Source organism: Camellia sinensis, chromosome 14 (assembly GCF_055761805.1).
Source record: "Camellia sinensis isolate YWXY chromosome 14, ASM5576180v1, whole genome shotgun sequence".
NCBI classification, from domain to species: domain Eukaryota; kingdom Viridiplantae; phylum Streptophyta; class Magnoliopsida; order Ericales; family Theaceae; genus Camellia; species Camellia sinensis.
In genome coordinates, this window is record NC_138974.1 from 22,982,548 (window position 1) to 23,009,069 (window position 26,522).

The window sequence follows — 26,522 nt, forward strand, 5'->3', positions numbered from 1 at the left end:
CCATTTGCTAAGTTCCTCAAGGAAGAAGGCATTATTGCACAATATTCAATGCCTAGCACACCACAACAAAATGGTGTTGCTGAAAGAAGGAACCAAACACTTATGACATGGTAAGGAGCATGCTTAATTATTCTAATGTGTCTATAAATTTATGGAGTGAAGCTTTGAAAACCGCTGTGTATATCTTAAACAGGGTTCCATCCAAGGTTGTTCCCAAAACACCGTTTGAGTTATGGAAGCGATGGAAGCCAAGTTTAAGGCACTTACACGTTTGGGGTTGTCCAGTTGAAGTGAGGGTATATAACCCACATTTAAAGAAATTGGACCCTAGAACAGTTAGTGGTTTTTTCATAGGCTATACGGAAAACTCCAAGGGTTACAGATTTTATTGTCCTTCAAATTCACTTAGAATTGTTGAAGCCAGAAATGCTAAATTTATTGAGGAAGTTGACCCTAGTAGGAGTTACCCTCGAAACATAGAGTGGAAGGAACTATGGGATCCGGATACAACACCCATGAATATAGGTGAATTGGTTGTCTTTCAAGATAATCAACCCGATATTCTTGAAAATCAACAAATTCAAGAACTTTCACCACAAAAGGAACAAGTCAACATAAAGCCTGTAGCTCAAGTCCCAATTGAGACTACAAAATTAAGGAGATCCTCACGAACTAGAAAGTCAGCAATTTCTGGTGATTATTTTGTATACTCAATGGTGTCTGATTTTGACATCGGACCCAAAGATGAACCTATTTCATTTTCCAATGCCATGAATAGGGATGATTCTAAATTATGGTATGATGCCATGAAGGAAGAGTTGGAATCTATGGCTAAGAATCAAGTTTGGGAAATTGTCGAGTTGCCTAAAGGAGTTAAAGCGGTTGGCTGTAAATGGGTCTATAAGACCAAGAAAGACTCAAATGGCAATGTCGAACGATATAAAGCCAGACTTGTAGCTAAGGGTTTCACTCAAAGAGAAGGCATCGATTATCATAATACATTTTCTCCGGTTTCTAAGAAAGATTCATTTCGAATTATCATGGCATTAGTAGCTCATTTTGATTTAGAGCTACATCAAATGAATGTGAAAACGACATTTTTAAATAGGGATCTTGAGGAAGAAGTTTACATGACCCAGCCTGAAAGTTTTTGTTCTGATAAAGATAATCACTTAGTTTGAAAGCTCAAGAAATCCATATATGGACTAAAACAAGCTTCCCGACAGTGGTATTTAAAATTCCACAATGTTATTACTTCATATGGTTTTACGGAGAATGTTGTGGACAACTGTATATACCTTAAGGTTAGTGGGAGCAAATACATTTTTCTGGTTCTATATGTGGATTTTACTTGCATCTAATGATTTGGGATTGTTGCACGATACTAAACAATTTCTTTCTCAAAATTTTGAAATGAAGGATATGGGTGAAGCTTCTTATGTCATTGGCATAGAGATTCACAGAGATAGGTCCAAAAGGACATTAGGACTATCTCAAAAAGCCTACATTGAAAGAGTTTTGGAGAAATTCAAGATGAGTGATTGCACTCCTAATTGAGCGCCCTTTTAAAGGGTGACAAATTCAATTTAAGTCAATGTCCGAAGAATGATTTGGAAAATGAACAAATGGTTAGTATTCCCTATGGGTCTGCCATAGGCAGTTTAATGCATGCTTTGGTTTGTACACGACCTAACATTGCATTTGCAATTGGGATGCTTGGAAAATACCAAAGTAATCCAGGAATGAAACATTGGAAGGCTGCAAAGAAAATCATGAGGTACTTAAAGGGAACCAAGGACTACATGCTTACTTACAAGCATGTTGACTGTCTTGAGGTGGTTGGATATTCAAACTCGGATTTTGCGGGTTGTCAAGATTCCAGAAAATTCACTTTATGATATGTCTATCTGCTAGCAGGCGGTGCTGTTTCATGGAAGAGCGCCAAAGTGACGATAATTGCATCGTCAACAATGGAAGCAGAGTTTATAGCCTGCTTTGAAGCAACCTCACAGGCTATTTGGTTAAGCAATTTTATCACAGGGTTTCGAATTGTGGATTCAATTTCTAGGCCATTAAAGGTTTACTGTGATAATCCGACTGCGATTTTCTTCTCTAACAACAACAAAAGTGTTAACCGAAGCAAGCATATTGACATAAAGTATCTTGCTATTCGAGATCGTGTTAAGAAGCAAGAAGTCAGCATTGAGCATATTAGTACCAATATGATGATTGCAGATCCCATGACCAAAGGTCTTTCTGTAAAGTTGTTTTCAAAACACGTTGAGGGCATGGGACTGATTAGCTATCTCAATAATTTTTTTAGTTCTTGTTTTATTTTGTTTTGTCATGACATTTTGATTATTATTAGTGAAAAGCATCATTTTGTGCACCTAAAGTATTTGTGATGCTATGCAATCCATTGGGACTATTGATCCATAGGAATCATTAGACCCAGAATAACTTATTATAAGTTATTCATAAAGAATGACACCACATAAAGTTGAGAGTGTGATATAATGTAATACATGGAAGGAAATACTTAATTGATAGAGTATAACCGCCATGATTCGTGTATTATACCTCTAAGGTTTGGGTATTTTTATTTAATGGCCATCATCAGTTTGTTAGTTACTCGACAGTCAACAACTTGTGTTATATGTGTCAAGTGGGAGAATGTAAGAATATCTATAAAGTGGCCCATATGCCACATGTTTGTTTTATTTATTTATTTATATTATATATATTTAATTGATTTAACGACTAATTAATTGATTTAATGACTAATGGGTAACTAATGTCTGTTCACTATCTCATATGGTGGTTTCATGGGACTTTACAACTTCCCTGATGGTGAGAAGTTATAAGGAGTTACACTTGGATATGGGTCCAAGCCTATTTATATATATGCCTGTGATAGCCATCAAACCTAGAGGTTGTTTTGTGAATAGAATAGGCTTGAAACTCTGTCCCTTTCACTTTTCCCATATGGTTCTGTAAAAGTGTTCTGTTAGTGTGCTTCTTTATACATTCAAAATTTGATCATTCAAGGATAAAGATTCAAAGGCTTGAACATCATGACAGGAGGTATTCTTCTTTCTAAATTAAAATTATTTTAATTCTCACAAAACCTTCTACCATGGACTAACATTACTTGCAATAATTTTTTATGCAATACTCTTGCAATTGTTTAATCCCCAATACACCACTCACTTAAACCACCAATTGCTTATGTTTTGTGATTTGTCACTCTCTCATTCAAACTATTGTAAGATTAGTTTAAAAAAAAAAAAAAAATTAAAATCATTATAGAAACTAATTGTAGAGGTGGTCCAAGTTTATTTAGGATTCAAGGCAAAAAATTTAATTGAGCTCTCAATAATTTTTTACACTGTATTTTTAAATTTTTTTATACTATAATTTTATTTGAAATTCATAATTTTCACAAATAAAATAATTTTATTTATTTTAATTTTAATTTTAATTTTAATTTTATTTATTTTAATTTTAATTTAGTAAGAAATTTTATAGATTTCATACTTTTGCAAAAATAAAAGCACAATATACAATGAAATAAAAATGCCTATTATATTTAGAATAATTTTATGAACTCCACGTAACTATTCCAATTTTTTTAAAAAAATAATTAAGTCTGAATTTATAATATTATTGTTATAATTATGATAATCAAATGAATAAGAACGAATACCTTATGGGGTCGAGAACAGATTTTTCACAAAATAATAATAATAATAATAATAAAATAAAAAATTAAACGAGATGAGTGGAACTCTTCTGTACTCATGGTCTGAAGCTGCTATGGGAGAAACTGATAAATATTTATCTATTAAGGATGTTAGGCAATTGTGATGTGAATCATTTTCTTATGGGCAATTTGGGTTGGTGTATGCCCACTTTGAATTTTTTTAAGAGTAAATTACACTTTGATAAAAATATAACTAGTTTTATAAATTTAATATAATTATATTAATTTTTTTTAATAAAGTCAAAATTATCAAAACTAAGGTCAAGTTTGGCATGATTGAAAAAAGACAAAAAGTCATTATCCTATTTAAGTCACATCATCTTATTTAAGTCACATCACTTCAAACCCAATCAAAATCCAACCCATATTTCATAAAAAGTCAAAAAATGTACTTATTTAGTCTTCCCAAACTAGGCCTAAAACAGATAATGGTGACCAATGGCGGAGCTATGAAGGGACTTTGGGACCCGGGGGAGGGGGGGGGTTGTCAGATTTTGCAATCTATATAATAAGGCAAGAAGGATTTTGAATTTATGTCAAAAATGTGTGTGAGATACATTTGATCCAATGGTCTAGATCAATTGTAAGAATCTATTAACGGTGCAGATCAATTCTAAGATCATACATTCCTGCTCTTATATCTCTCTCCCTCACCCTTCCACCTACTCACGTCTCTCTCCCCCTTTCTGTTCTCACCGACCTTTGCTCATCATCACCACTGCTCATCACCTCTGCTCAAGTATCTCTCTCCCGCTCAAATACATTCGCCGCCGCTCATCATCACCACTCGCAAGGGTTCGATTTCGCTTGGTTCGTAAGGTAATGTCCTCCATTTCTGTCTCTCCTCTTCACTTTCTGTTTCGATTTCTGATCTGTTTCGGTGGTTCCAAGGTTCTGAAAATCGATTTCTGATTTGTTCGATTTCGATTTTTCATCAAGGTTCTGTTTCAATGATTTCTCACGACTCGCAAGGCTTTGCTTCAAGGTTCTCACCCTCTCCCCTTCACTTTCTGTTTCGATTTCTGATCTGTTTCGGTGGTTTCAAGGTTCTGATCTGTTTCGGTATTTTCCCCATCTCGATTTCTGATCTGTTTCGATTTTGATTTTTCATCAAGGTTCTGTTTCGATGATTTCTCACGACTAGCAAGGCTCTGCTTCAAGGTTCTCACCCTCTCTCGGCTAGCAAGGTAATATCGATTTCTACCTCTCACCTTCTCTCTCTGTTTCGCTTTGATTCATGGTGCAGTCATCTGTAACCCTCGCACTTTGGGTTTTATTTTTTTGGTACGTTTGGTAGCCATCACCCCGCTCGACCTTGCCACCACATACATATGTTCTGGGCTGTCTTGCTCCTCCATTTTCCTCTCTCTCTCTCTCTCTCTCTCTCTCTCTCTCTCTCTTATCTTCTCTCTTTTCCTTCCCTCTAACAACTTCAGAGTTCAGAGCTCTGGTTCAAGAACTCACTGGCCAAGAACTCACTGGTTCAAGAACTCACTGTGTTGGAGGCAATCAAATGGTCTCTAATCATCATGATCATGCACTGGAAGCAAGAAACATAATACACCCATTTCAAAACAACACCCATTTCAAAAGGTTTTTCAAAATCATAAAAAATCAACACTCATTTTCCATTAAGGAATTAAATCCATTTCATAAAATCAAATTGAAAATAAAAATACATTTCTAAAATCAAAATCGATTTTATGAAGATCAAGTATTATTTCATAAGAACAACAAAAGAGTAAAATAGGTTAGAGCCAAGGATCTCAAGCCTCAAGAGCAGGTTGTAATTGCTTCTTTGGAGTCCTTTTTATTGCATGTGTACACAACCAGATAGACTGTTTGATTAGCAATGAGATAGTTCCTTCTCAAAAATTTAAAAAATGAAATAAGGGACCAAATGAGAATGGAACACAAAAACAGAATGGATTGCAAATAAATCGTAAAATAACGTTCGAGTAGTTGTGCCACCAAGGTTTTTGAAGCATTGAAGCTTCAATCTTCGAGTAGTACGCTCATGTCTTATAAATCTGTGTTTTTATCAAATTCTTGGCAGGTTAGTTTGGCATTGCAAAGTTCATAAGAGCATCCAATCCAGGTAAGACTTTGAACTCGCTGCTCTTGATCGGTGTTGTGTTTTTCCCTTTCTCTGCTCTTGACTGCTGTTGTTGGTTGATTATGTTGTTTGGATTTATTGTTTGAATTCTGAATCCTGAAGGATTTGTTGGTTGATAATCTTTTTTGTGTATTACTTTTAGATTTCATGTACAGCACACAGTGCTTTCCTTTTGAAATGGTCAGCCTTCTATTTTACATGTAACTTTATAGAGATATGTCCAATTTTATGCCAGAACACTTTCTAAAAAGAAACATAATACACTATTTATTGAATTCACTGAAATCAGAACACTTTCTAATCATTTCACCTATTTTCACAACACTTCTACTCCTATAAAAGATAACAAATAAAAAACAAAAAAATAAGTTTGAAGTTCAATCTCCTTAGGTAGTTGATAAGTGCATCACTCGAGTTTGGTGAAATGTATTTGTGTTTGAAATGCAAATGATTAAACACATTTCAAGATGAACTTCAAACTTAACTCACTTCCCAAACCATGGTATTCTTCTTCCCAAATATCATAGTAAAAGAATAAATACAGTACAGTTAAGCTGAGTAGCTAAAGTTATCATTAGTAAAAGAATATCAATAATCTAAAGTCTGCTTTTAAAAGAACATAGTCATTTGTAAAGAAAAAAAGCAATGTTCTGCTCTCTTTTTGTGTGGTTTACCTAGAAATGAATATTCTAACCCTAAAATAATTCACTGTACAGTTAGGATATTGTATTCTAATCCTAAAAGAATACAATATCTTAAAATAATCATAGTCATTGAAAAAAAGCAATATTCTAATCCTAAAAGAATTCACTGCCTTCACACTGTTACCTGTAAAGCTTTTTAATGAAGACATTGTGCAGCTCTCTTTTTGTGTGGTTTACCTGGAAATGAATAAAAAAAATTCAGTGCTTGAGAATGCAAGGAATGCTTAGAATACAATGTTCATATTCCAACCATTGAAAAGAAAAAAAGCAAGAAAAAAAATTATTGTTATTAGCATAATTACAAATAAAAAATCTTCATTATAAAAGAATACAAAAAAATATATATATATATATATATATACTACCGCAAACCAACTATAAATGCTAAAGTTGATGAGGTTTTGTACTTGAACAACCAAAAGTATGTTACATGAAAGACAAGGCAAAATCCCCCAACTATGTTAGAATCCCCATTTAATCGAACAGGGTCAGAGGCATCAAAAAGTGTCGATGCCTCCAAAGACATTGAACAGTCCCAACCAGCAAAGCACCAAAATTATAAGATCAATTAACAAGATGACCAAAATTATGATAGCAATACATAATTATCACAAAAAAGGGGTGTTCACATTTTTTCCTATCAAAGCTTAACTAGATTTTCAAATTTTTAACTGTTAACAATTTAATCAATTCTGAGGATTATCACAATTTAACAATTTAACAATTTAATCAATATAGAGTCACATTGAACAATCCACATCATGCACAGCCTGATCCAGCCAGCCAATTTAATTCTAAGGTCAACTACAACTCCACACTCACAGCAAAACCATAGACTAGAGTCACTCGCAGTCAAGGGTACAAAGTCCTATTTCACCATTATTCATACCCCTTAAATTTGTATAATAGTTGTTCAAACCATGGTATTCTTCTTCCCATAAAATTGTTGATGCTCACATATTAATAATCATGATATCCTCTGTGAGAATTTGGTGTGAATTAACGTATTTGGTGTGAATTTGGTGTAAAAAGGCTCATATTAGACAGCTTGATACTTCTTAAGAACAGTGAATGGTCATTAGGAAACTTGAGGACGTCCAAACATTAAGGTAAGAATTTGATTTGTATTCTTACTGAAGCATGGCTTTAAATTAAAGCATTGCTTTAAATTAAAGCATTGTTGTTTAGTGATTATTTCTTTGGTTAGGATTTGTATAGTCAAGTTAGACAACCATGACTTTAAATTTTTATTTTGTTAATTGTTAGGATTTGAATCTTTTTCAGTTAATTGATTTTGAAATTCACGACTTAATTGGTTTGAATTTGTAATAACATACTTTTCATTAGCAAAGGTCTTTTTATTTTCTTAGAATTCTCCATTAGTATGACTTTAAATTTTAAATTTTTTCTCCCATTCTTTATTGTTTCAATTATGAAGTTATTTTCGAATTCCAACTTTGGTTTTAGATTTTGATATCTGCATTTTAGATTTTTTTATCCCCTCATTGATCTACAGGTAACATATTATTAGCTTAATGAAGAATAATATATACAAAGTTCCAAATTGAAACTGTATTTGTGTTTGTGTTGGAAAAATTAAACATGTTTGTTTTTTGAAATGTGAAATGGGTTTCATTTTTAAATGTGTTTTGATTTTTGAAATTGGTTTAATTTTTAGAAATCTGAATGGGGTTGATGGGTTTGATATCTGAAATCTGAAATGGGTTTGATTCATCTTGATTCTATTGCATTTCAAACTCAAATGGGGTTGATGGGTTTGATATCTGAAATCTGAAATGAGTTTGATTCATCTTGATTCTATTACACTTCAAACTCAACCCATTTGGGTTTCCAACTATGTTGATATCTGAAATCTGAAATAAGTTTGGTGTCAGTGAATCACTCAGCAATTCAATCTTCTTAGGTAGTTGATAAGTTTGAAGTTCATTTGAAATTTCCCCACCCTTATATGGCAACATAGATGGAAACCCAACAAAGCATAAAAGTTAGAAGGAAGATATTCTAATAATAATAATGACAATAACAATAACAATAATCATAGTAATGGTAACAACAATGATGACCAACTCCAATACTGATATTCATCAGTTGTAAGTTTTATTTAAACTTTCCATTGCTTTGTACAGTGATTAACAGTTTAACAGTTCAAGCTACAAACAGGGCATGTATCTTTCCCTGATTAGTGGTTAATTATACCCACAAACAAGGCATGTATCTTTCTATGATTGTGTTATGCATGGATTGGGCATGTATCTTTGACTGTTGTACCAACATCAATCATTTTATTTTTATTTGACTGTTGTAAATTATCTACCTTCCATTTGTACACCAAGTTTTTCATTTGACTGTTTTGGGCAAATAAGCCTAAAATATTTCAAATAGAAATAATGGAATTGGGTTGGTTGAATCTTGAATCAACCCAATTCAATTAGAAATTTAAAATTTATTAATATAGTTAGGTAGTTTTGTTTCTTGAGTTACTATGAGGCTAATCCAAATAAACCCCAATTCCACTCTATTTTTTTATGGGTTCATTATATTTTCATTAAAATTGTGTTTTAAAAATAGCCCCATCACTTCTGATTTAATTTATAAGTCAAGTTATAATGTTTCCGTTCACATGTCATTTATGAGAGGTGCCAAAGATGGCTTTGGTGATGAAGGTGAACCTGATGATAAGTGGGTAAAGAGTTTAAAAGTATAATTAATTAGTGTTAAAAAAGCCTCTTAAAGTCATTTATAATTTTTTAAAATGTTAACCTCACACACTCAAAAAAAAAAAAAATTTGTACCATTCAAATGTAATATATTTACTGTGTGATTTTAAAAAGAAAGGGAATGTTTTCTTTCCTGTCATTGTCCTTTGAAATTAAACCGATTTGAAATTAAACCTATTTTTCGTTAACCTTTTGGCATGATGATGTTGAGAGTGGCATAATTATAAATGCATTATAGTTTCTTCATTTTCATTTTGGTTTCAGTTTGAGATTGGAATTAAATTGTTGTCATTGTGCTGGGAAGTAATATTTTCCTGTCATTGTCCTTTGAATGTTGCAAACATATTGATTTCTCGATGTGTTCGAATTCTTCTTTCCTTAAATTCTTCAGTTCAAGTTTCTAGCGTATTTAAATTTTGTCCTTTAACTTTTTTCGTTTAATTGTTTCTTGAATTCTTCTTTCTTTCATAGAGGAGATATTATATAACTTTTTCTTCATTGTCATTGCAATATACAATTGTTACTAATAGAATTTCCTCGATGGGTTTGAATCATTAATTTGTGAAATTCCTCGCTCCTCTTTCTTTGTTGATTTCATTATTTTTACCAGTTACCAAACAGAAATTTTCGACTCTAGAGCAAGAACTGAACTAATTCTCACCAAGGTAATCTCTTTCTCCTTCTCTTTTAGCTCTGTTTTGTTACCCACAAAAGGTCCAAAATAAAAACATTTGAATTCTTGGAACTCTAAAAAAATGAAAATCTCAACATCATTTTGATAGGTAAGAAAACCCACCATTTTGATAGAAATTTGTTAGAAACTTTTTTTTTATTCTACAAGTCACTGCCTCACTTCTTAGGGGTTTGTTTGGTTGCTCACTTCTAATTCTGAATAATCTGAACTGCTAATCCCAAATCTGCTTAAGTATTTGGTTGTAATCTTTGTTTAAAAAAATAGTACAGTTAATTTTATTTAATGAACCTTGGGTTTAATTTTAGTTAGATTTGCCATTAACTATTTGAATATCTACAGTTCCTAATTAAAAGAAAAATTTCAGAGCCTTGGCATTTTAACATTTATGTGTAATATGGCAAGAGAGTTTATGTTTTTTTGGCACCTTTTTAAGGGAGTATAATATTCTATGTTGTATTTCAAAAAATTTCGGTGAATGTATGTGTGTGTATTACTTTAATTGCCTTCATGAAATAATTATTTATTATTGCTTATAAAATGGCTTTGTTATCTGGTGAATTTTATTTTTTTTGGCGTAAATTTATGTTTGGACTTTCCAAGTGATAAATGGTGAACTTCAAAATATTTATGATTATAATGAGTTTTGATTTTGGTTTTAATTTCATCTCTACAAAATTGAAGTCAGTTAGGATACATAAGAGTTCAAATTTGGACAATTGTTGTGCTTCGATTTTAATTTATTATTTTAATGTGATTGTTAAAATACATCTATTCTAAATTAGTCTATGAGGGAAGTGATTGTTTGTTTGGAGCTATTAAAAAGAAAATAAGGGTGATTTGTTTAGCTGATCTTTTAACATTTTATTATTAAAAAAAATTTGTACCATTCAAATGTAATATATTTGCTGTGTGATTCTAATGTACATACGATAAATATTTTTCATATAATTTTTTTTGAATATCCAGAGTTCCTAATGAAAAGAAAAAATTTAGAGACTTGGCATTTTAACATTTATATGTAATATGGCAAGAGATTTTATGTTTGTTTGTTTGTTTGTTTGTTTGTTTTTATTTTTTATTTTTTTTTTTTTTTTGCACCTTTTTAAGGGAGTATAAAATTGTTATAGTTGCCTTCATGAAATAATTATTCATTATTGTTTATAAAATGGCTTTGTTATCTATTGATTTTTTTTTTTTTTTTTTTTTGTGGCATAAATTTATGTTTGGATTTTCCAAGTGATAAATGGTGAATTATAGTAATTTATGATTATAACGGGTTCTGATTTCATCTCTGTAAAATTGAAGTCGATTAGAAAAGAGAAGAGTTCAAATTTGGACAATTGTTGTGCTCTTATTTTAATTTTATCATTTTAATGTGATTGTTAAAATACATCTATTTTAAACATTGGGTTGGCCTTTTTTTTTATTCCTTAGATGTTTATTTTTTTATTTCTTCTCCTCTTGATTGTAGCCCGTTAAGCATTTTTTATCCATGGCAGTTATTTATTTAAATAAAATTTTGAATTTTATTATTTAATTTGGTAGCAACTGATTTGGAAATAACATCTCATTGCCAATGAAATCTATGTTAACTTTTATTATTGCTAATTTTTTGTTTCTTGGTGTCTAAAATTATATAACCAAAAAATAGGTATGGTTGTTTTTTCATTAGTAATCAAGAAAGTTTTTTGGGAAATGGTAACAAAGAAGTAGAAACATAATTCAAGTTGCGAAAAGGGCATGTATCTTTCCCTGATTAGTGGTTAATTATACCTACAAACAGGGCATGTGTCTTTCTATGATTATGTTATGCATGGATTGGGCATGTATCTTTCCTTGGTGTATGTTTTCAATTGACTGTTGTTTTGGGCCAATATTTATTTTTATTTGACTATTGTAAATTATCTACTTTCCATTTGTGCACCAAATTTTTCATTTGACTGTTTTGGGCAAATAGCCCCATCACTTTTGATTTAAATTACAAGTCAAGTTATAGTGTTTCCGTTCACACGTCATTTATGAGAGGTGCCAAAGATGGCTTCGGTGGTGAAGGAGAACCTGATGATAAGTGGGTGAAGGGTTTAAAAGTATATTAATTAGTGTTAAAAAAGCCTATTAAAGTCATTTATAATTTTTTAAAATGTTAAACTCATACACTCAAAAATTAAGCACATCACAGCTGTTGTGTCTGTTTGTTTTGCCTCTCCCCTTCTCTCTCTGTTTGATTGCTAACTATTAAACCTATTTTGCTATCAGTTTCTTCATTTTCATTTTGGTTGTTTTAGGATCCGTTTGAGAGTGGAATGAACAAGAACCTAATTTCCTCATGCTACAAACAATTAATCAAGCTGTCATGTGCTTGAATGTTTTTGTTGTTTTATTTTATTTAAATTTTGTCCTTCACAAATTTTACAAATTTCAATTACATTTTGATCCTAACATTATTTACAATGTTGCTTCAGTTGCCTTCATTATTGCTTATAAAATGTTGTTGTCAGGTGTATTTTAGTGCTTTAGGATTGCCAATTACATTATTGCTTTACTTGCCTTCCCACCCTCTGTTTCTTCCCAATCCGACAAAGGCAATGGAAACTAAATCTATTCTACTTAGCTTCCTTTGCTATTTTTTAAATAGAACTCTGTGGTGATTGTTCTTGAATATATGTGTGAGTCTATAAAGTTGGATCAGACTGAGTTTTCTCAATTGTGTAGTTGTATAAATTATAATTATAATTTGGTCCTAACATTATTTATACCGTGCCTTTAGGCACGGGCATGCGCTAGTATATATATATTTTGCATATGAGAAAAATAATTAATCAATAAAAAATTTATATAGAAATAACATTTAGAATGATTTTTTAGTGATATTTTTCAAAAATTACGAAAATAATGATGGTTATTTTGATTGAAAATATAAAAAAAAATTATAACAAACCACATTATTAAAAAAAATTAGTGGAACAGTGATATCAAATTATCATTTATATGTAAACATAGTTAATCCCACTAAGAAAATGAGAAATTATTGAATTCTTAATTATATTTAACAAGTGTGATTGACCTTATGCGCTATTTTATTATTGATTAGTGATATCATATATTGTCAGATTTTGCAATATATATATATTTTGCATATGAGAAAAATAATTAATCAATAAAAAATTTATATAGAAATAACATTTAGAATGATTTTTTAGTGATATTTTTCAAAAATTACGAAAATAATGATGGTTATTTTGATTGAAAATAAAAAAAAAAAATTATAACAAACCACATTATTAAAAAAAATTAGTGGAACAGTGATATCAAATCATCATTTATATGTAAACATAGTTAATCCCACTAAGAAAATGAGAAATTATTGAATTCTTAATTATATTTAACAAGTGTGATTGACCTTATGCGCTATTTTATTATTGATTAGTGATATCATATATCGATGATAATGTGATATTACTATTATTTATATATTATTATATAATTTATTATAAGACATACAAGATTCTTTTGCATTGCCTATAATACAATAGTCACAAGTAACACCATATATTTTCAATTCTGATTTTTCGCAAGGTCAATTGTAAAAACAAAAGTTTTAAAAATTTTATACTAAATATTTAAGATTTTGTGCGTAATGTTAATTTAAAAATTATTATCTATTGTTATATATTGATTATGAGGAAAAAAAATTAAAATTTTAATTAACAAGTGTCCCTTCTAAATTATTTTTCTGGCTCTGCCATAGATGGTGACACATAGATAAAAAAAGGTAAATTGTAGAAAACATTTTTTATCTATACAACTCACGAATTACTGATGAAAAAAGACTTAAATGTTAAATGAATTAAAATCTTGCAAGGAACTATATAATTATATTAAGCCTCCGTTGGGAAAGTGAGTTGGCTTTTTGACTTTTTGATTTTTTTTAACTATTTAGCCTAGGGATAAAAAGTCTGATTTGGGAAGAGCTTTTGGCTTTTTTTAATTTTTTTGTGAGAAAAAGAATGTAATGATTATGAATTGGATGTAAAGTTTTGTCTTATTGAGCTAAAAAATTTATTTTATTTTTTGTGATTATTTTAGCCAAAATAGCCTTCAAACCAACTTCCCAAACAGAAGCTAAGGTGTCGTTTGGTAACACTTACGTTTTCAGTTTTCTATTTATATTTACAAAAATTTTAAAAACTCAAATAAAAACTTGTTTGGTAAATTTTTGATTTATAAATCAGTGGTCTCAGTTTATAAATTTGGCCAAAAAAAGTAAACTCAAAAAATGTGTTTCCGTTTTGAGTTCTTAATTTTTTTTTCTTTTTTACCACATAACACTAGCTACCACCCGCCACCCACCTGCCACCACCACCCACTACCAACTCACTACCACCCGCCACCATCACCCACCCACCCACCACCACTACCACTCGCCACCTACCCGCCACCACCCGCCACCACCCGCCATCCGCCTGCCACCTGCCACCACCATCCACTCGCTACTACCCGCCACCGTCACCCACCCACCATCACCACCTGCCACCACCACCCACCACCCGCCATCCGCCATCCGCTACCCACCCGCCACCACCACTCACCACCCGCCACCATCACCACCCACTCGCTCTCACCCACCATCCGCCACCGTCACCCACCCACCCACTACCACCACCCGCCACCGCCACCACCACCCGCCACTATTACCCACCCACCAACCACCACTACCACCCACCCGCCACCACCCACCGCCACCCGCTACCCACCACACACTGCCACCACTTTCCACCACCGTCTTCCGCCGCCACTTGCCACCACTTACCATTTCTCACTCTTTTTTATATTTTTAAAATTTTTTAAATATTTTGTCAATTACTAAACATGTTTGTAATTTATGTTTTTCTAAAAATAAATAAAAATCAATTTATAAAATTTTTGTAAATATAAATTGAAAACGTAAATGTTACTAAACAGACAGTTTAAGACTAATTGTAATTATTTTAAATTTTAGAAAAAAGAGTAATTTCCTTGTTTTGTGATTATTTATTTATGGTCAAGTTTGGCTAAACTAAAAAAGTACACTTATTTCATCTTTTTATCTTTTTTAGGTCACATCAATCAACATCTCCTCTCTACTTTTTCTACACATAATATAAAAAAAATCAAAAAATATACTTATTTAGTCTTCCCAAATTTGATCTTATTATTATTATTATTAAAACTCTTGGCTGGGTAACTTATAAGGAGGGCAATGCAGTATGCACCACCAATCTGTCTGGTTCTGTGCAGTTGTTGGACTTCGAAGGATGACTTTTGGGATGTGCAGAGCGACTGCTCAGTCCTCCTAACTGACATTTCCTTTTTCTTTTTTTTTTTTCTTTTTTTTTTTGTTTTGTTTTTGTTTTTTTTAATTATTATTTTTTAATTCACTTTGTTTGTCATGTGGTGGAAGGATATATGACAGTGATGTCACATTTTACATTTTTTTAAAAAAATTAAAAATATTTTAGTGTATTTCTCAAACCATTTTTCATATGATATATGCTCTTTAATTAATTAACATTTCTGTGACATAATAGAGCTGCTTTTTCTATTAATAGAAATAGATATGTAGATAGACAACTCAATATATCTGTCAAGTAGTATTTAGTGTATTTTGTTTTAATTTTTTAATTCAGTTTTTTAGAAACTAAATTTTTTATTTTTTGTATTTTTTAAAATTTTAAGTAATTTTTTTACTTTTTTAAATATACTTTACTTAGATGTATATAAATAATAAAATATTTATGAAAAAATATTTTAAAAAATTAATAAATACACAAAAATATGAAAAGTGTACTAAATTTTTGTATTTTTGATATTTAGTAAAAAAATTTAAGATTTTTTTCACAAATATTATACTTTTTAAGTGTATTTATATTAAGTGTGTCTAAATATTAAAAAAAATCAGTGAAAATTAAAAATATATATATACGAAAAATAAAAAAGTAAATTTTTTTAAAAAGTGAATACTGAAATTGGAAACCAAACGTGCTCATTGTTTCTCGGCATCAGAGTAATCTGCAAGAGATGCCGATGCTGAAGACTCACTATGTGCTCTAGGCATTGAAGAATAGGTTTAATCTTATCAAGGACTATGGAGATTCAAACTCAATCACTAAAGGAGGAAATATGAGTTTTTACTACTAAACCAATCACTTATTGGTGACAGAACTCCAAACTGGAGGTCCAACAACCCTAGTTTAACTAAAATAGCAATGCAACAAAGTACAGAATTGATCACATAATAGTTTGCAAAAAATGTATTAAAAGAATAATACTATATGCACCAATTAATACACTAATTGGTGTACTAATTGATGATGTGACATAATGTAAAAAATATTTAGTATTTGTAATTTATATAATGAATGGGATCCATAATAATATCACTAGTTAGTACACTAATTAGAGATCTCCAACCCATCATTCATATCTTCAAATATGAAGGATGGTCTCCTCCAACCCACCCTTCAAATTCATCTCCATTTGAGAGGAGAATGAGTTCATCCTTCATATTTGAAGGGAGGATGAAAAAATGAAAGATCCCTCCAAAACACTATTCATTTTGTATTTCTTATTATATTACAAATAACTTTTAATTTGTAAATTTAATTTTTATAAAACTGACATCATTAAAAAATATAAAATCATACTTTTAAAATGAGTATAATATTAAATATATTTTATAAAAATTTTAAAATTAAATATTTATTAATGAATAAAAATTACTTTTTGAATAGAGTTTGAATGAAAGAAATGAAGGTTTGTGGTTGAAGTTTGAATGAATAATGACCTCCTCTATATTTACTTTTTGAATAAAAAACATTATTTTCATCCTCTTAGTAAGAGCATTGCATTGGAGATGCTCTTAGTGCATGTAGCACCACCGATATTAAAAAGGTTAGTATTAAATTTTTAAGGTAAATTATAAACATGTCTTTTGAGATTTGTTTAAAGTATGATTTATCTTCTATAATTTTAAAAATTACTTCCCGTCTCTTTAAATTTTTAATTGTATAACAAATGATCTATTTTGTTAATAAATCATTAAATCAATTAACAATTTTTATGATATTATAAATATATTTCAATTAATAATTCTAATATTTTATTGTTGCGTTAGAGAGTAGTTAGAATTTTTATTTATTTTTATTAATTTTATTAAATAAAAAAAAATTAACAATGGGCTATTTATAATTATAAAAGCACAGAAAGAAATCTGTATTTTTAACAAATATTAAGAAATTTATTATTTACTCTAGATTTAATTATAAAGGGTTCAAATTCAAATCAAATCTCAGTCTATTATGAGTTTCAAAAGCATGCATACATGCATATTATTCCAAAATCAACTAAAATTAGAATATAACAAATAAATAGAAATATAACGTCATTGATATTCATCTAAAGTGTTAGACGAGTCATATCTAAAATAAATTCAAACCCTACACTGCATTTTATGTATTTTTTGTGTTATAATTTTATACATGTAGAACTATTGTGACTAAAATTATAATAAAATAATTAAAGATGCTACTAGACTTATACATGGTCACATATAATGGGAGCTTTGATTATAGTTCTTATATATTAGTACATCATTGTTTTCAATTTCTGCTTTAATTTTTCAAAAAACATAGAATTGAACTGTTTTGTGGAATTATTTTTCTAAAATAACCTATTTTTAAGAAACACCACAAAGTTGATTTTAAAATTTCCAAAACCATTTTCATGTAAAAGTAAAAACGATATGAGAACGATATATATGTCTTCAAACTTTCAATTATTTCATTTTAAAAAGCACAAAAAATAAAATAAAAAATAAAGAAAAAAACACAATCAAATAACTTTTTTTTTTTTAAGGTTCCCGATCAAAGCACTACATTTTCCCTCCAAACTAAAACAACAATGTTAGCCTTCCCGAAACGAAAACCAATCGTGCCAGTTGACAAACTAATCGATCGACACGATTTTGAAAAAGTATGTCATACCTAGACTTCACTGTAAAACTAAACCAAATATATGGTAACTAATTTACTTTCTAAATTCTTAACTTGTCCTCCTAAACCATCAATCTAAATGCATTTTATCAATCGGCACGATTTTAAAAAAGTTTCTCATACCTAGACTTACTGTAAAACTAATCCAAATATGATGCTAACTAATTCACTTTCTAAATTCTTAACTTGTCCTCCTAAACCATCAAATCTAAACGGGCTTAACTAAAGTTGAAATATAGACATAAATCATAACATTTATAATAAAAAAAGAAATACATCAATTTTAGCTTATGCTGGGCTCAAGGCAGTAGTAGGTCTTCACCCTATAACAAAAAAAGCAGTGCACTACTACTATCTCCAGACCACCACCCAACTCATCCATGGTAAAAGACCACCACCCCATCTTTTCTGGTTTCTCTCTCTCTCTCTCATATGCTGAACAAGAATCAAATCCATGCACCTAGAGAGATCAAAAAAAGTAAACTAGGGAATGCTGCACTAAGCCCCAGAATCCATAATTTAAGGGTGTTTCAGCTTTAGAATACTTCTTTTCTTACAATGGAGTTCGTACATGAGGAGATAATAAAAGCATCTCTATAAACCCATTGGGATGGTTGCAATTGGTTTCTTTATTATTATTACATTGATTATAGAGAGAACATAGCATATAACAACACAACACATTTAAAATGAACCTCTTGCCCAAAATAACAAAAGCATGTTGTTGAAGAAACGAATCCATTTGATTCACCCAACAAAACAAAACACAAATTTGGATTCTGATTCTCTTTACAATAAGGTATCATATGCCTATATATACTCTGAATGCGATCGCATAGTTTTGTTTCCACTGAAAATCCAAACCTTATTCTAATAATACGATTAATCTATGCAATACATAATATAGCATGCAGTGATTTCAGGTCTCCTTACATGCAATAACTGGGTTCCACAATGAACAAGATTTATGTGTGTTTGATCAGTTAACAAGCTAACTCAAGAACACTATCCTGATCATAAATACAGTTTTCTCAGGCAGACAGACTTGTAATTTAACACATTACCAACAGAACAATCTTAAACCCTAGAGATATATTTCAAGTCATTCATAATTGGGTAAACCTAAACACAATTTTCGATGAATTGGTATGTTATATTCCAGCCAAAATAACAATTGGGTAAACCTAAAGTTAATTTTTGATGAACTGGTACTTCATATTCCAACCAAAAAATCTATGCATGCGCTTGGAAGGGAAAGACTAGTGCATTGGTTATCTAGAAATGAGATACATTTGCCTGCTTTAATACCAAAAATATCTGATTCCTAAACAGAAACTTGAAAGAAAACCAAGAATACTGCCGAGTGTACTATTGAGTCTGCACAGCTCAAGAACAAGAACTCACAGCTGCCACAGCACAAACAGGTGCAGGTGCATTGTACTCACCTGAAGCCTAAAGGAGCAGATGATGACTTATCAAGATTAGATCTTAGTTTACATTGTAATGGTGGTTATAACAAACACAAGTGTGATTCATTCAATAACAAATAGACTTCACTATAGTAGAGTGCAAGAATCGACAACTCTAATTGCCTAGTTCCATAGTCAAATGATGCAATATCCTGAAGTTCATGCTAGCTAGCTAAACATTAATATGGAATGAAATTCATACAACTGTCTACGATAACTACCAAATACACTGAAAGGGAACGTAAATTTTCACCTAGGACTGATGACCGTCCTGTGTTCATGATAAACAGTCCCACAACTTAGGCAACTCTAATGTTTCTCAACTGAGACATAAAAAAGCCAGATAATCTTTCCTTAACAAGAAGCGGGAATGACAACACCAAGTTTATAACTTATCAGCATTTTGTCTACAAATGGTATCAATACCTTATTAACAACAAAGCTAGCCTATCCATTGCATTACATCTACTCAACAAAGCTAGCCTATCCATTTTGCAAGGCAATTAACATCTTAGAACCACAGTGACAAAAATGTAACAACCAATATATGCATACAATACAGACTTAAAAACAAGGAGCTACAAGAAAGTATCAGTATCATCATCACAAGAATTCTTTATCTGTGACTTGACAAGCCACCAAGATTTAAAAAAAAAAAAAAAACAAACGAGAAAAAAAGAAAAGAGTAATAATAAAAAAAATCAACCTGCTTAAGACTAACATTTGAAACTTAATGGAAGGAGTCTCTTACTCAACATTTGATCGGTTATTTTCTCAGTATTTGAAAAAGAGCAAGCAGTTGCAACAAATCACCACAATAAAAGGAGTATTCTCTCTGATCAGAGAAATTTAAGCTGTGGACATTGCGGAAGGTCTAACCACATCAATTTCAATCCCCTAAAGGAACAGTCCAAGAACGGTACATGCTTAAGTTTTACTTTAACTTTTGACAAATTTTATGGGTTCACACACACCCCCAGCTGAAATTCACATAATAATTTTAAAAAAAAAATAGAATAAAATTGAAGGAAAACAAATGAATTGCAAACACAAGGACAAAAAAGAAACTGAAAGGAAAAAAGTAATGAGAAAGGGAAAGAAAAATGAGAAGGGAAAAGAAACAAGAAAGGAAGAAATAAAGAAAAAACTTACATAGGAATAGTAAAAAGGGGGTTTAATAGAATTGGGTTGTTTTAATTTATTCAGTGAGTCGGCGTTGTAGAATAGGTAAGAGTCAATACCTCTGAAACCTTTGGTGGGACCTCATTTTGCTAAATATGCTTATAACTTTTTCTTACTCAAGCAGATGCCCTGACAACTACGTATGTCATTGATTGATTGAATTTTCCATCTAAATATCTATGAAGATGAAAAATCCTACTTCAAACATAAGTTGCTGATAATAACTATACCTTCCAGATGTTGAAAATTCTTTAACTTCAGTTGCAACAAGAAGTTATTCTCCTTGGTTTTAAATCTGAAGAAAATTACAGCAGTAGACACAAAAGAATTTGGCAAGGAGGTGAATTGAGCTAGATCAAATTAACATCTGTTCAGATCAACCATTTTGTGATTAAAATTAAATAAAAAAAGACACTTCACAATGGCATATAGTGGGTATATTCAAACATACACAAAAAACCATGCACCAGCAGATATCCACATGAAGAAAATACTGTAATTATTTCGAGTAAAGTAATTTGTAACAATAATGCAAAATAAGATAATTAAATCAAAGAAAAGAAATAAGATAATTTGGATGTCCTAAACTCCTAGACTTGAAACATACGTAAACTGCTTATGACCAACCAAACTCCCTAATTACCTCAATCATCTGCCCTCTAAACAAGTTTTCTCACTTATCTGAATCTCTTTCCTAAATGATATCTAACCAATGATTGAGAGAGAGAGAGAGAGAGAGAGCTTGTGATATTAATTACAATGTCAGTTTTTTACACAAGATAGAGGATATTTGTGCCTATCTCCAATATACATGTGAGGTACAGCACATGCAAGTTTGAAAAGAAACTGAAATGCAAGTTTAAATGCGGAAGTGTATGGTGTCATCCCATGACTATGCAGCAAGAAAAGCAACTGTAGGGCTGCCCTTGTAACATATGTTACAAAGACATTGTAATTTTATTAAATAGTTTAAGAACATGTTTGCTGAACAGATGACATGAACCAAAATATGCAATATAATTAATAAACTATGTCAGACTCTTGTAAAAATAAAGACACCCAAAAAAGGACAGCAAGGGAGTGGTGGAAAAAGAAAAGCTGAGCAAGCACTACTCAACAAACAAAACATTATTTAATCGAAATAAGTCAACAATTGTAGACAAGATTGTTAGCCAAAAAGTTAATTGACATGGTATTGCAGCATCTCAAGTGATAAAATATCATTACAATACAATCAAGCATCGTGAGTAGGAAATATTCCGGTAAGTAATGTGAGGGCCATATTGATGACAACAACAAAAAAATAAAAACCCAGCATGATTGAATAAAACACACTGTATATACCTCAAAAGTGGCATTTTTTTCCAATACATTGCATCTATATGAACAAGATGGGAGAAAAACAATACAAACCAGCAACAACTAAGAACACATATGCCATGGATCAACAAAACCAAAAGCAAGAGCATTATGTGTTCATCAAATGTGCATGAGATTGCAAGGTTGCCAATATAACAAAATTGTTATAAGAAAGTTGAAAATGACATCCATGTAATGCTTTTCCTCCTTCAGGAAATATATGATGGTGACATTACATCTACTATCCAAACTAAGCTCATACTGTAAGCATAAGTTGAAGAACACAAAAATCAAACACAAACCCAGACAGAATAAATAAATGGACAAACAAGCATTTCTAAAAGTGTCCTACTAGTAAATCTCGTAAAATTTTTATCTATTCATGTGTTTTCTATGTCCGCTTTTGTATTTGGTTTTTGTGTTTCCAAAATTGTTAAAAGTCTGATGCAGCTATCTTACATGAACTCTTCAAAATAAATTAAATATCCGTTTTGGACACATGACACTTGGAAATGGTGTGGGATGTGTCTGATATTTTTCATTAGACACTTCTTATATACTATTTATATTTAACACTATCATTATATGTATATATTGTTGTATAATTGCTATAAAATGAGTTAAAATACCTTTTTAACATTATATGTTACGTGTAACACAATTTTATCTTACATAACAAATTAAAAATATGACTCTTTTCACTGAGTCCACACATTCTTAAATTTGAGGTTCGATGAGTCTAAACTTTAGATATGCACCTGTACCGGACACATGTTCCCGAGTCCATCTAATATAAGAAAGCAGCACAATACAAGAAGGATGAATCTCCCATTTAACATGTTCCCGAGTCCATCTAACATAAGGAAGCAGTACAAAACAAGAAGGATGAAACTCCCATTTAACTTCTGGTTGATGATGAACCTAACTAAACAAAGCATAGAAATCAAACCAGAAAGGAAATAACAGATTTGATGTATTGAGTACAATGGTTGGAACTATGAACATGAAATCAATATTGTACTGGTTAGTAAAGAAATGAAAGAACATATATTTAACAAAAGAGAAAGAAAAGAAAGAAAAAAAAAAAAAAGGAACGAATATATAATGAATAATTCAAAATGTCTAATCAAAGCGTGAAATAATGTAACATGCAAGACAAAATGGCAGCACAATAAAGATAGGCTCATGCCACAGTACCCGATGATGAATAATACTTTAGACTGTAGATTTGACCTTTAAATAAACAAAACTCTTGATGAACATCAAGGCATGGAAAAGGAATAAAAACCAGAAAAGGAAGCCAAATGCTATACATATACTCAATTAAAAAGATTTTCATTTCATGATAAAAAATGGTTGGAAAATTTTTAAAGATGGTATATTTTAAATTAAAAGATGGTTAGAAATTTTTTAAAGATTATATTAACATGATAATTATAGACGGTTGATTTTAAATTTTCTAAGCAATCTTATGAAATGAAATGGGAATCTCCATTTCATCTATACCATAGAATAGAGAGGATCAAAATCTAGACCTACACCACGCAGTTCATAAAAAAAGACCCATTTCATGATCTATACTTATGACAAATCTACATAAAAAATTCTTGCTTATAAATTTAAAAATAATTAAGTATTGAAACTAACAATGATATTGTTTTCGATTTTGATGATGTGCTATCATTCCATTTAAGATAGCACTTTTATAGCAAATGATGATCATCTCCTTGATGATGATGATAAATAAAGACAAATTGAAATGAGGAACAAGAATCTATATCAATACCAAGACATATGTTAATAAAAATTAAAATAAGCTCCTACAGCAAAAATTTATAGCAACCCTATTGATAATTAGTAGAGACAAAAGAAGAGAAAATTAGACAACAATGTAGTAATTAATATTCATTTTCAGTCTTTGCCCATATTATCAGTTTATTTGGTTACCATAGCTTGAACCTCCAAGAAATCCTCCACCACCGGGCGCGGCGTAGACGTCGGAGGGGTCGAGAATTGGTGACGACGACGAAGCCCCATTCCTTCCTCCACCACCGCCACCCCCATTACCACCAACACCACCACCCAAATGCAGTTCTGATATATCAGGAAACCCATCTCTTCCTTCTTCCCCTTGATCATATAAAAATCCTTTGAAAACATGTCCACCTATTTTGACAACAGCTTGATATGCATACTCATCTTCACCATCATCAACCGCAGTGACTCGAACACACTTGAACACAGCTGGGGCTCGTAATTGTCCCGGCAATCCCTCTTTAAAACTCGCATCTATGTAAACAGTTCAACTTGCCCAATTCAATACAAAACATAAAATACATAGATTTACACATAAATAAATAAATAAATAAATAAGTGTTGGATTTCAAACCTTGGTGACTAGAACTAGTATCGAAGCTTCGAGGAGGAGTGTTGGAAGTGGAAGTATGTGAAGTTGTGGTGGTTTGTGAATTAATGAGTCTAGGTTTCTTAGCACCGGAGGTGGAACCGGAAGACCCGGCGGTGGCGGCGGCTGCAGCAGCCATGAGCTGGCGTTCACGGCGGCGAGAGGCCGGAACCCAAGTGCTCTTGACGTGTGTTGCACAATCAAAACCTCTACTTTTGCAACAAGTTCTACATCTGCGATGAGTACAGTCTTTTTTGGCCTGGTTTCCACAGTCTTGGCATGTGGTGGCGGAGCTCGATGAGGCCGACCCACCACCAATTCCAGTACCAGTCCCTGTGCCAGTTGTTCCAGTCTGAGTTTGCATAAAATTTGACGGACTAGTGTGATCGAGAAACATGGGTTTCTTGAGATAATTCGAGTGTTGTTGTTGCTGCTGCTGCTGCGATTGTTGGTTTTGCCAAAACTGAATTCCACTACTACTTCTACAACGATTGTTGTTGTTCAACACATCTTCATCGGGGAGACATGGCGTGGCGGTGAGGAGAGGGATGACGCCCACTCCGACGCCCAGAGCGGTGGCGGCCGCGGCGTTGGAAGCGTTAATTGCGTGATGATGATGGGGATCGGAGATGATGGGTTCATTGCTGTTGTTGTTGTTGTTGTTGTTGTTGTTGTGGTGGTGGAACGATGAGGCGGGCGCCACAACAAACACGTCTCGGAGACCCACCATCCCCATCTCTGGCGGAAGGCCGTAATTGATTTGATGGTGGCGTGTGGTGGCGGAAGACCACATTCCGCCGCCACCGCCACTGCCTCCACCGGCGGTGGTAGATGCGGATCCACCACCGGCGGTGGGCCCGGCATTGAAGCCGAGGGAAAGGTCTTCAGCAGCTCGGCCAGAGGTAGAAGACGAAGCTACCCAGTCTGCAAAAGCACCAGAATCTGAAGGCAGCCTCCTGGTAGCCACAACTGCAGACTCTCTCTGATAACAAATTCCAATTCCAATCTTTATATATATCTCTATATATATTTATATATACAGAGAGACAAAACTCTGAAAGAAAATCTTTAAATCTTGGGGAAAAAAAAAATTAACTATTTATGTAGGTGTTATGTAAGTGGGGTCTCTGAAATTCTTTCAGAAGAAAGATTTTTAGAGAGAGATAGAGGGAGAGAGAGAGAGAGAGAGAGAGAGGAGGGGAAGATCTTGTGGGATGACTTTCTCTTTCTTTCTCACTGTGTATATATCTATGTATATATATGTCTCTCTCTCTAATTACTACTGTTGGTATACAGAGACTGTTGGGTCTGCTTCTGTTGTTGAGCTACTACTACTACTACTGTCAATTGGCTTTTCTGATGAAAAAGTTTCTTTGAGAGAGAGAGAGAGAGAGAGAGGGGACTACTGAGCTTCTTGGCCAGTGATAACAGAAGGGTGAGAGAGAGAGAGAGAGAGAGGAAAAAATGTAATAACGACTCTTCTACCCTTTCCTCTGTATTTTCTCTGCTGTTATCGTTGCCGACCTTTCTCTCTCATCACCATCATCGTCTTCTTCTTCTTCTTCTTCTTCTCTGAGCTTCTTTATCTCCCTCTTCTCTCACTCTCTTGCTTTTTATCTCTCTTGTTTAGAAAGCGAAACTGAGGTGGGTTCCTCTCTACCTCTCACTTGTCTCTCTCTCTCCAATAATAATCTCACTTAACTATAGTTAGGGAAAGGAGGAGTATAAAGACTTTTGTTCTCTAGTTTTTGTAATTTTATCGAGGCCCTAAAGTCACATGACACCTCTCCTTCATTTGGCCAACTTCTCCTCTCCCCTCTCTTCATCTCCTGCACTAATTTTCACTCTTCCAAAAGCGCGTGAACACGTCCTAAAAATGAAAGGATTTAGTTAACACGTCTATAACAGTTCATCAATTCATTCATTAAATTTAAATTTAAATTTAAATTTGATAAAAAAATAAATTTTTCTTACTTTTTTATTAGATGAATATCAAAAGAAATTTTATCAAATTATATCAAAAGAAATTTTATCAAATTAAGGATGTATGGTACCTTTTATCA

At 32.1% G+C, this 26,522-nt stretch overlaps 1 protein-coding gene, 1 long non-coding RNA gene and 1 pseudogene across 3 annotated transcripts; 2 read left to right on the forward strand and 1 right to left on the reverse strand.

Annotated features, from left to right (window-relative positions):
• The first annotated feature begins 1,625 nt into the window (after positions 1 to 1,625).
• Positions 1,626 to 2,460, forward strand: LOC145806844 (secreted RxLR effector protein 161 pseudogene; annotated as a pseudogene).
• Positions 2,461 to 4,262: 1,802 nt separating this feature from the next.
• On the forward strand, positions 4,263 to 7,139 carry LOC145807434 (uncharacterized). Of its 2 annotated transcripts, XR_014350526.1 has the most exons (4): positions 4,263 to 4,582; positions 4,655 to 4,809; positions 4,879 to 4,950; positions 5,820 to 7,139. It is a non-coding gene; the product is annotated as an uncharacterized LOC145807434 (long non-coding RNA). The 2 variants fall into 2 exon arrangements; XR_014350525.1 differs by lacking the exon at positions 4,655 to 4,809 and having other exon boundaries at positions 4,269 to 4,582.
• Positions 7,140 to 23,830: 16,691 nt separating this feature from the next.
• LOC145807965 (protein LATERAL ROOT PRIMORDIUM 1-like) lies at positions 23,831 to 26,295 on the reverse strand. The gene is made up of 2 exons (XM_082907099.1): positions 24,445 to 26,295; positions 23,831 to 24,344 (listed from the first exon to the last, which is right to left on the reverse strand). Exons 1-2 carry the CDS (start codon positions 25,250 to 25,252, stop codon positions 23,986 to 23,988), a joined length of 1,167 nt encoding a protein of 388 aa, XP_082763225.1. The 5' UTR covers positions 25,253 to 26,295; the 3' UTR covers positions 23,831 to 23,985.
• Between the last annotated feature and the right edge of the window lie 227 nt (positions 26,296 to 26,522).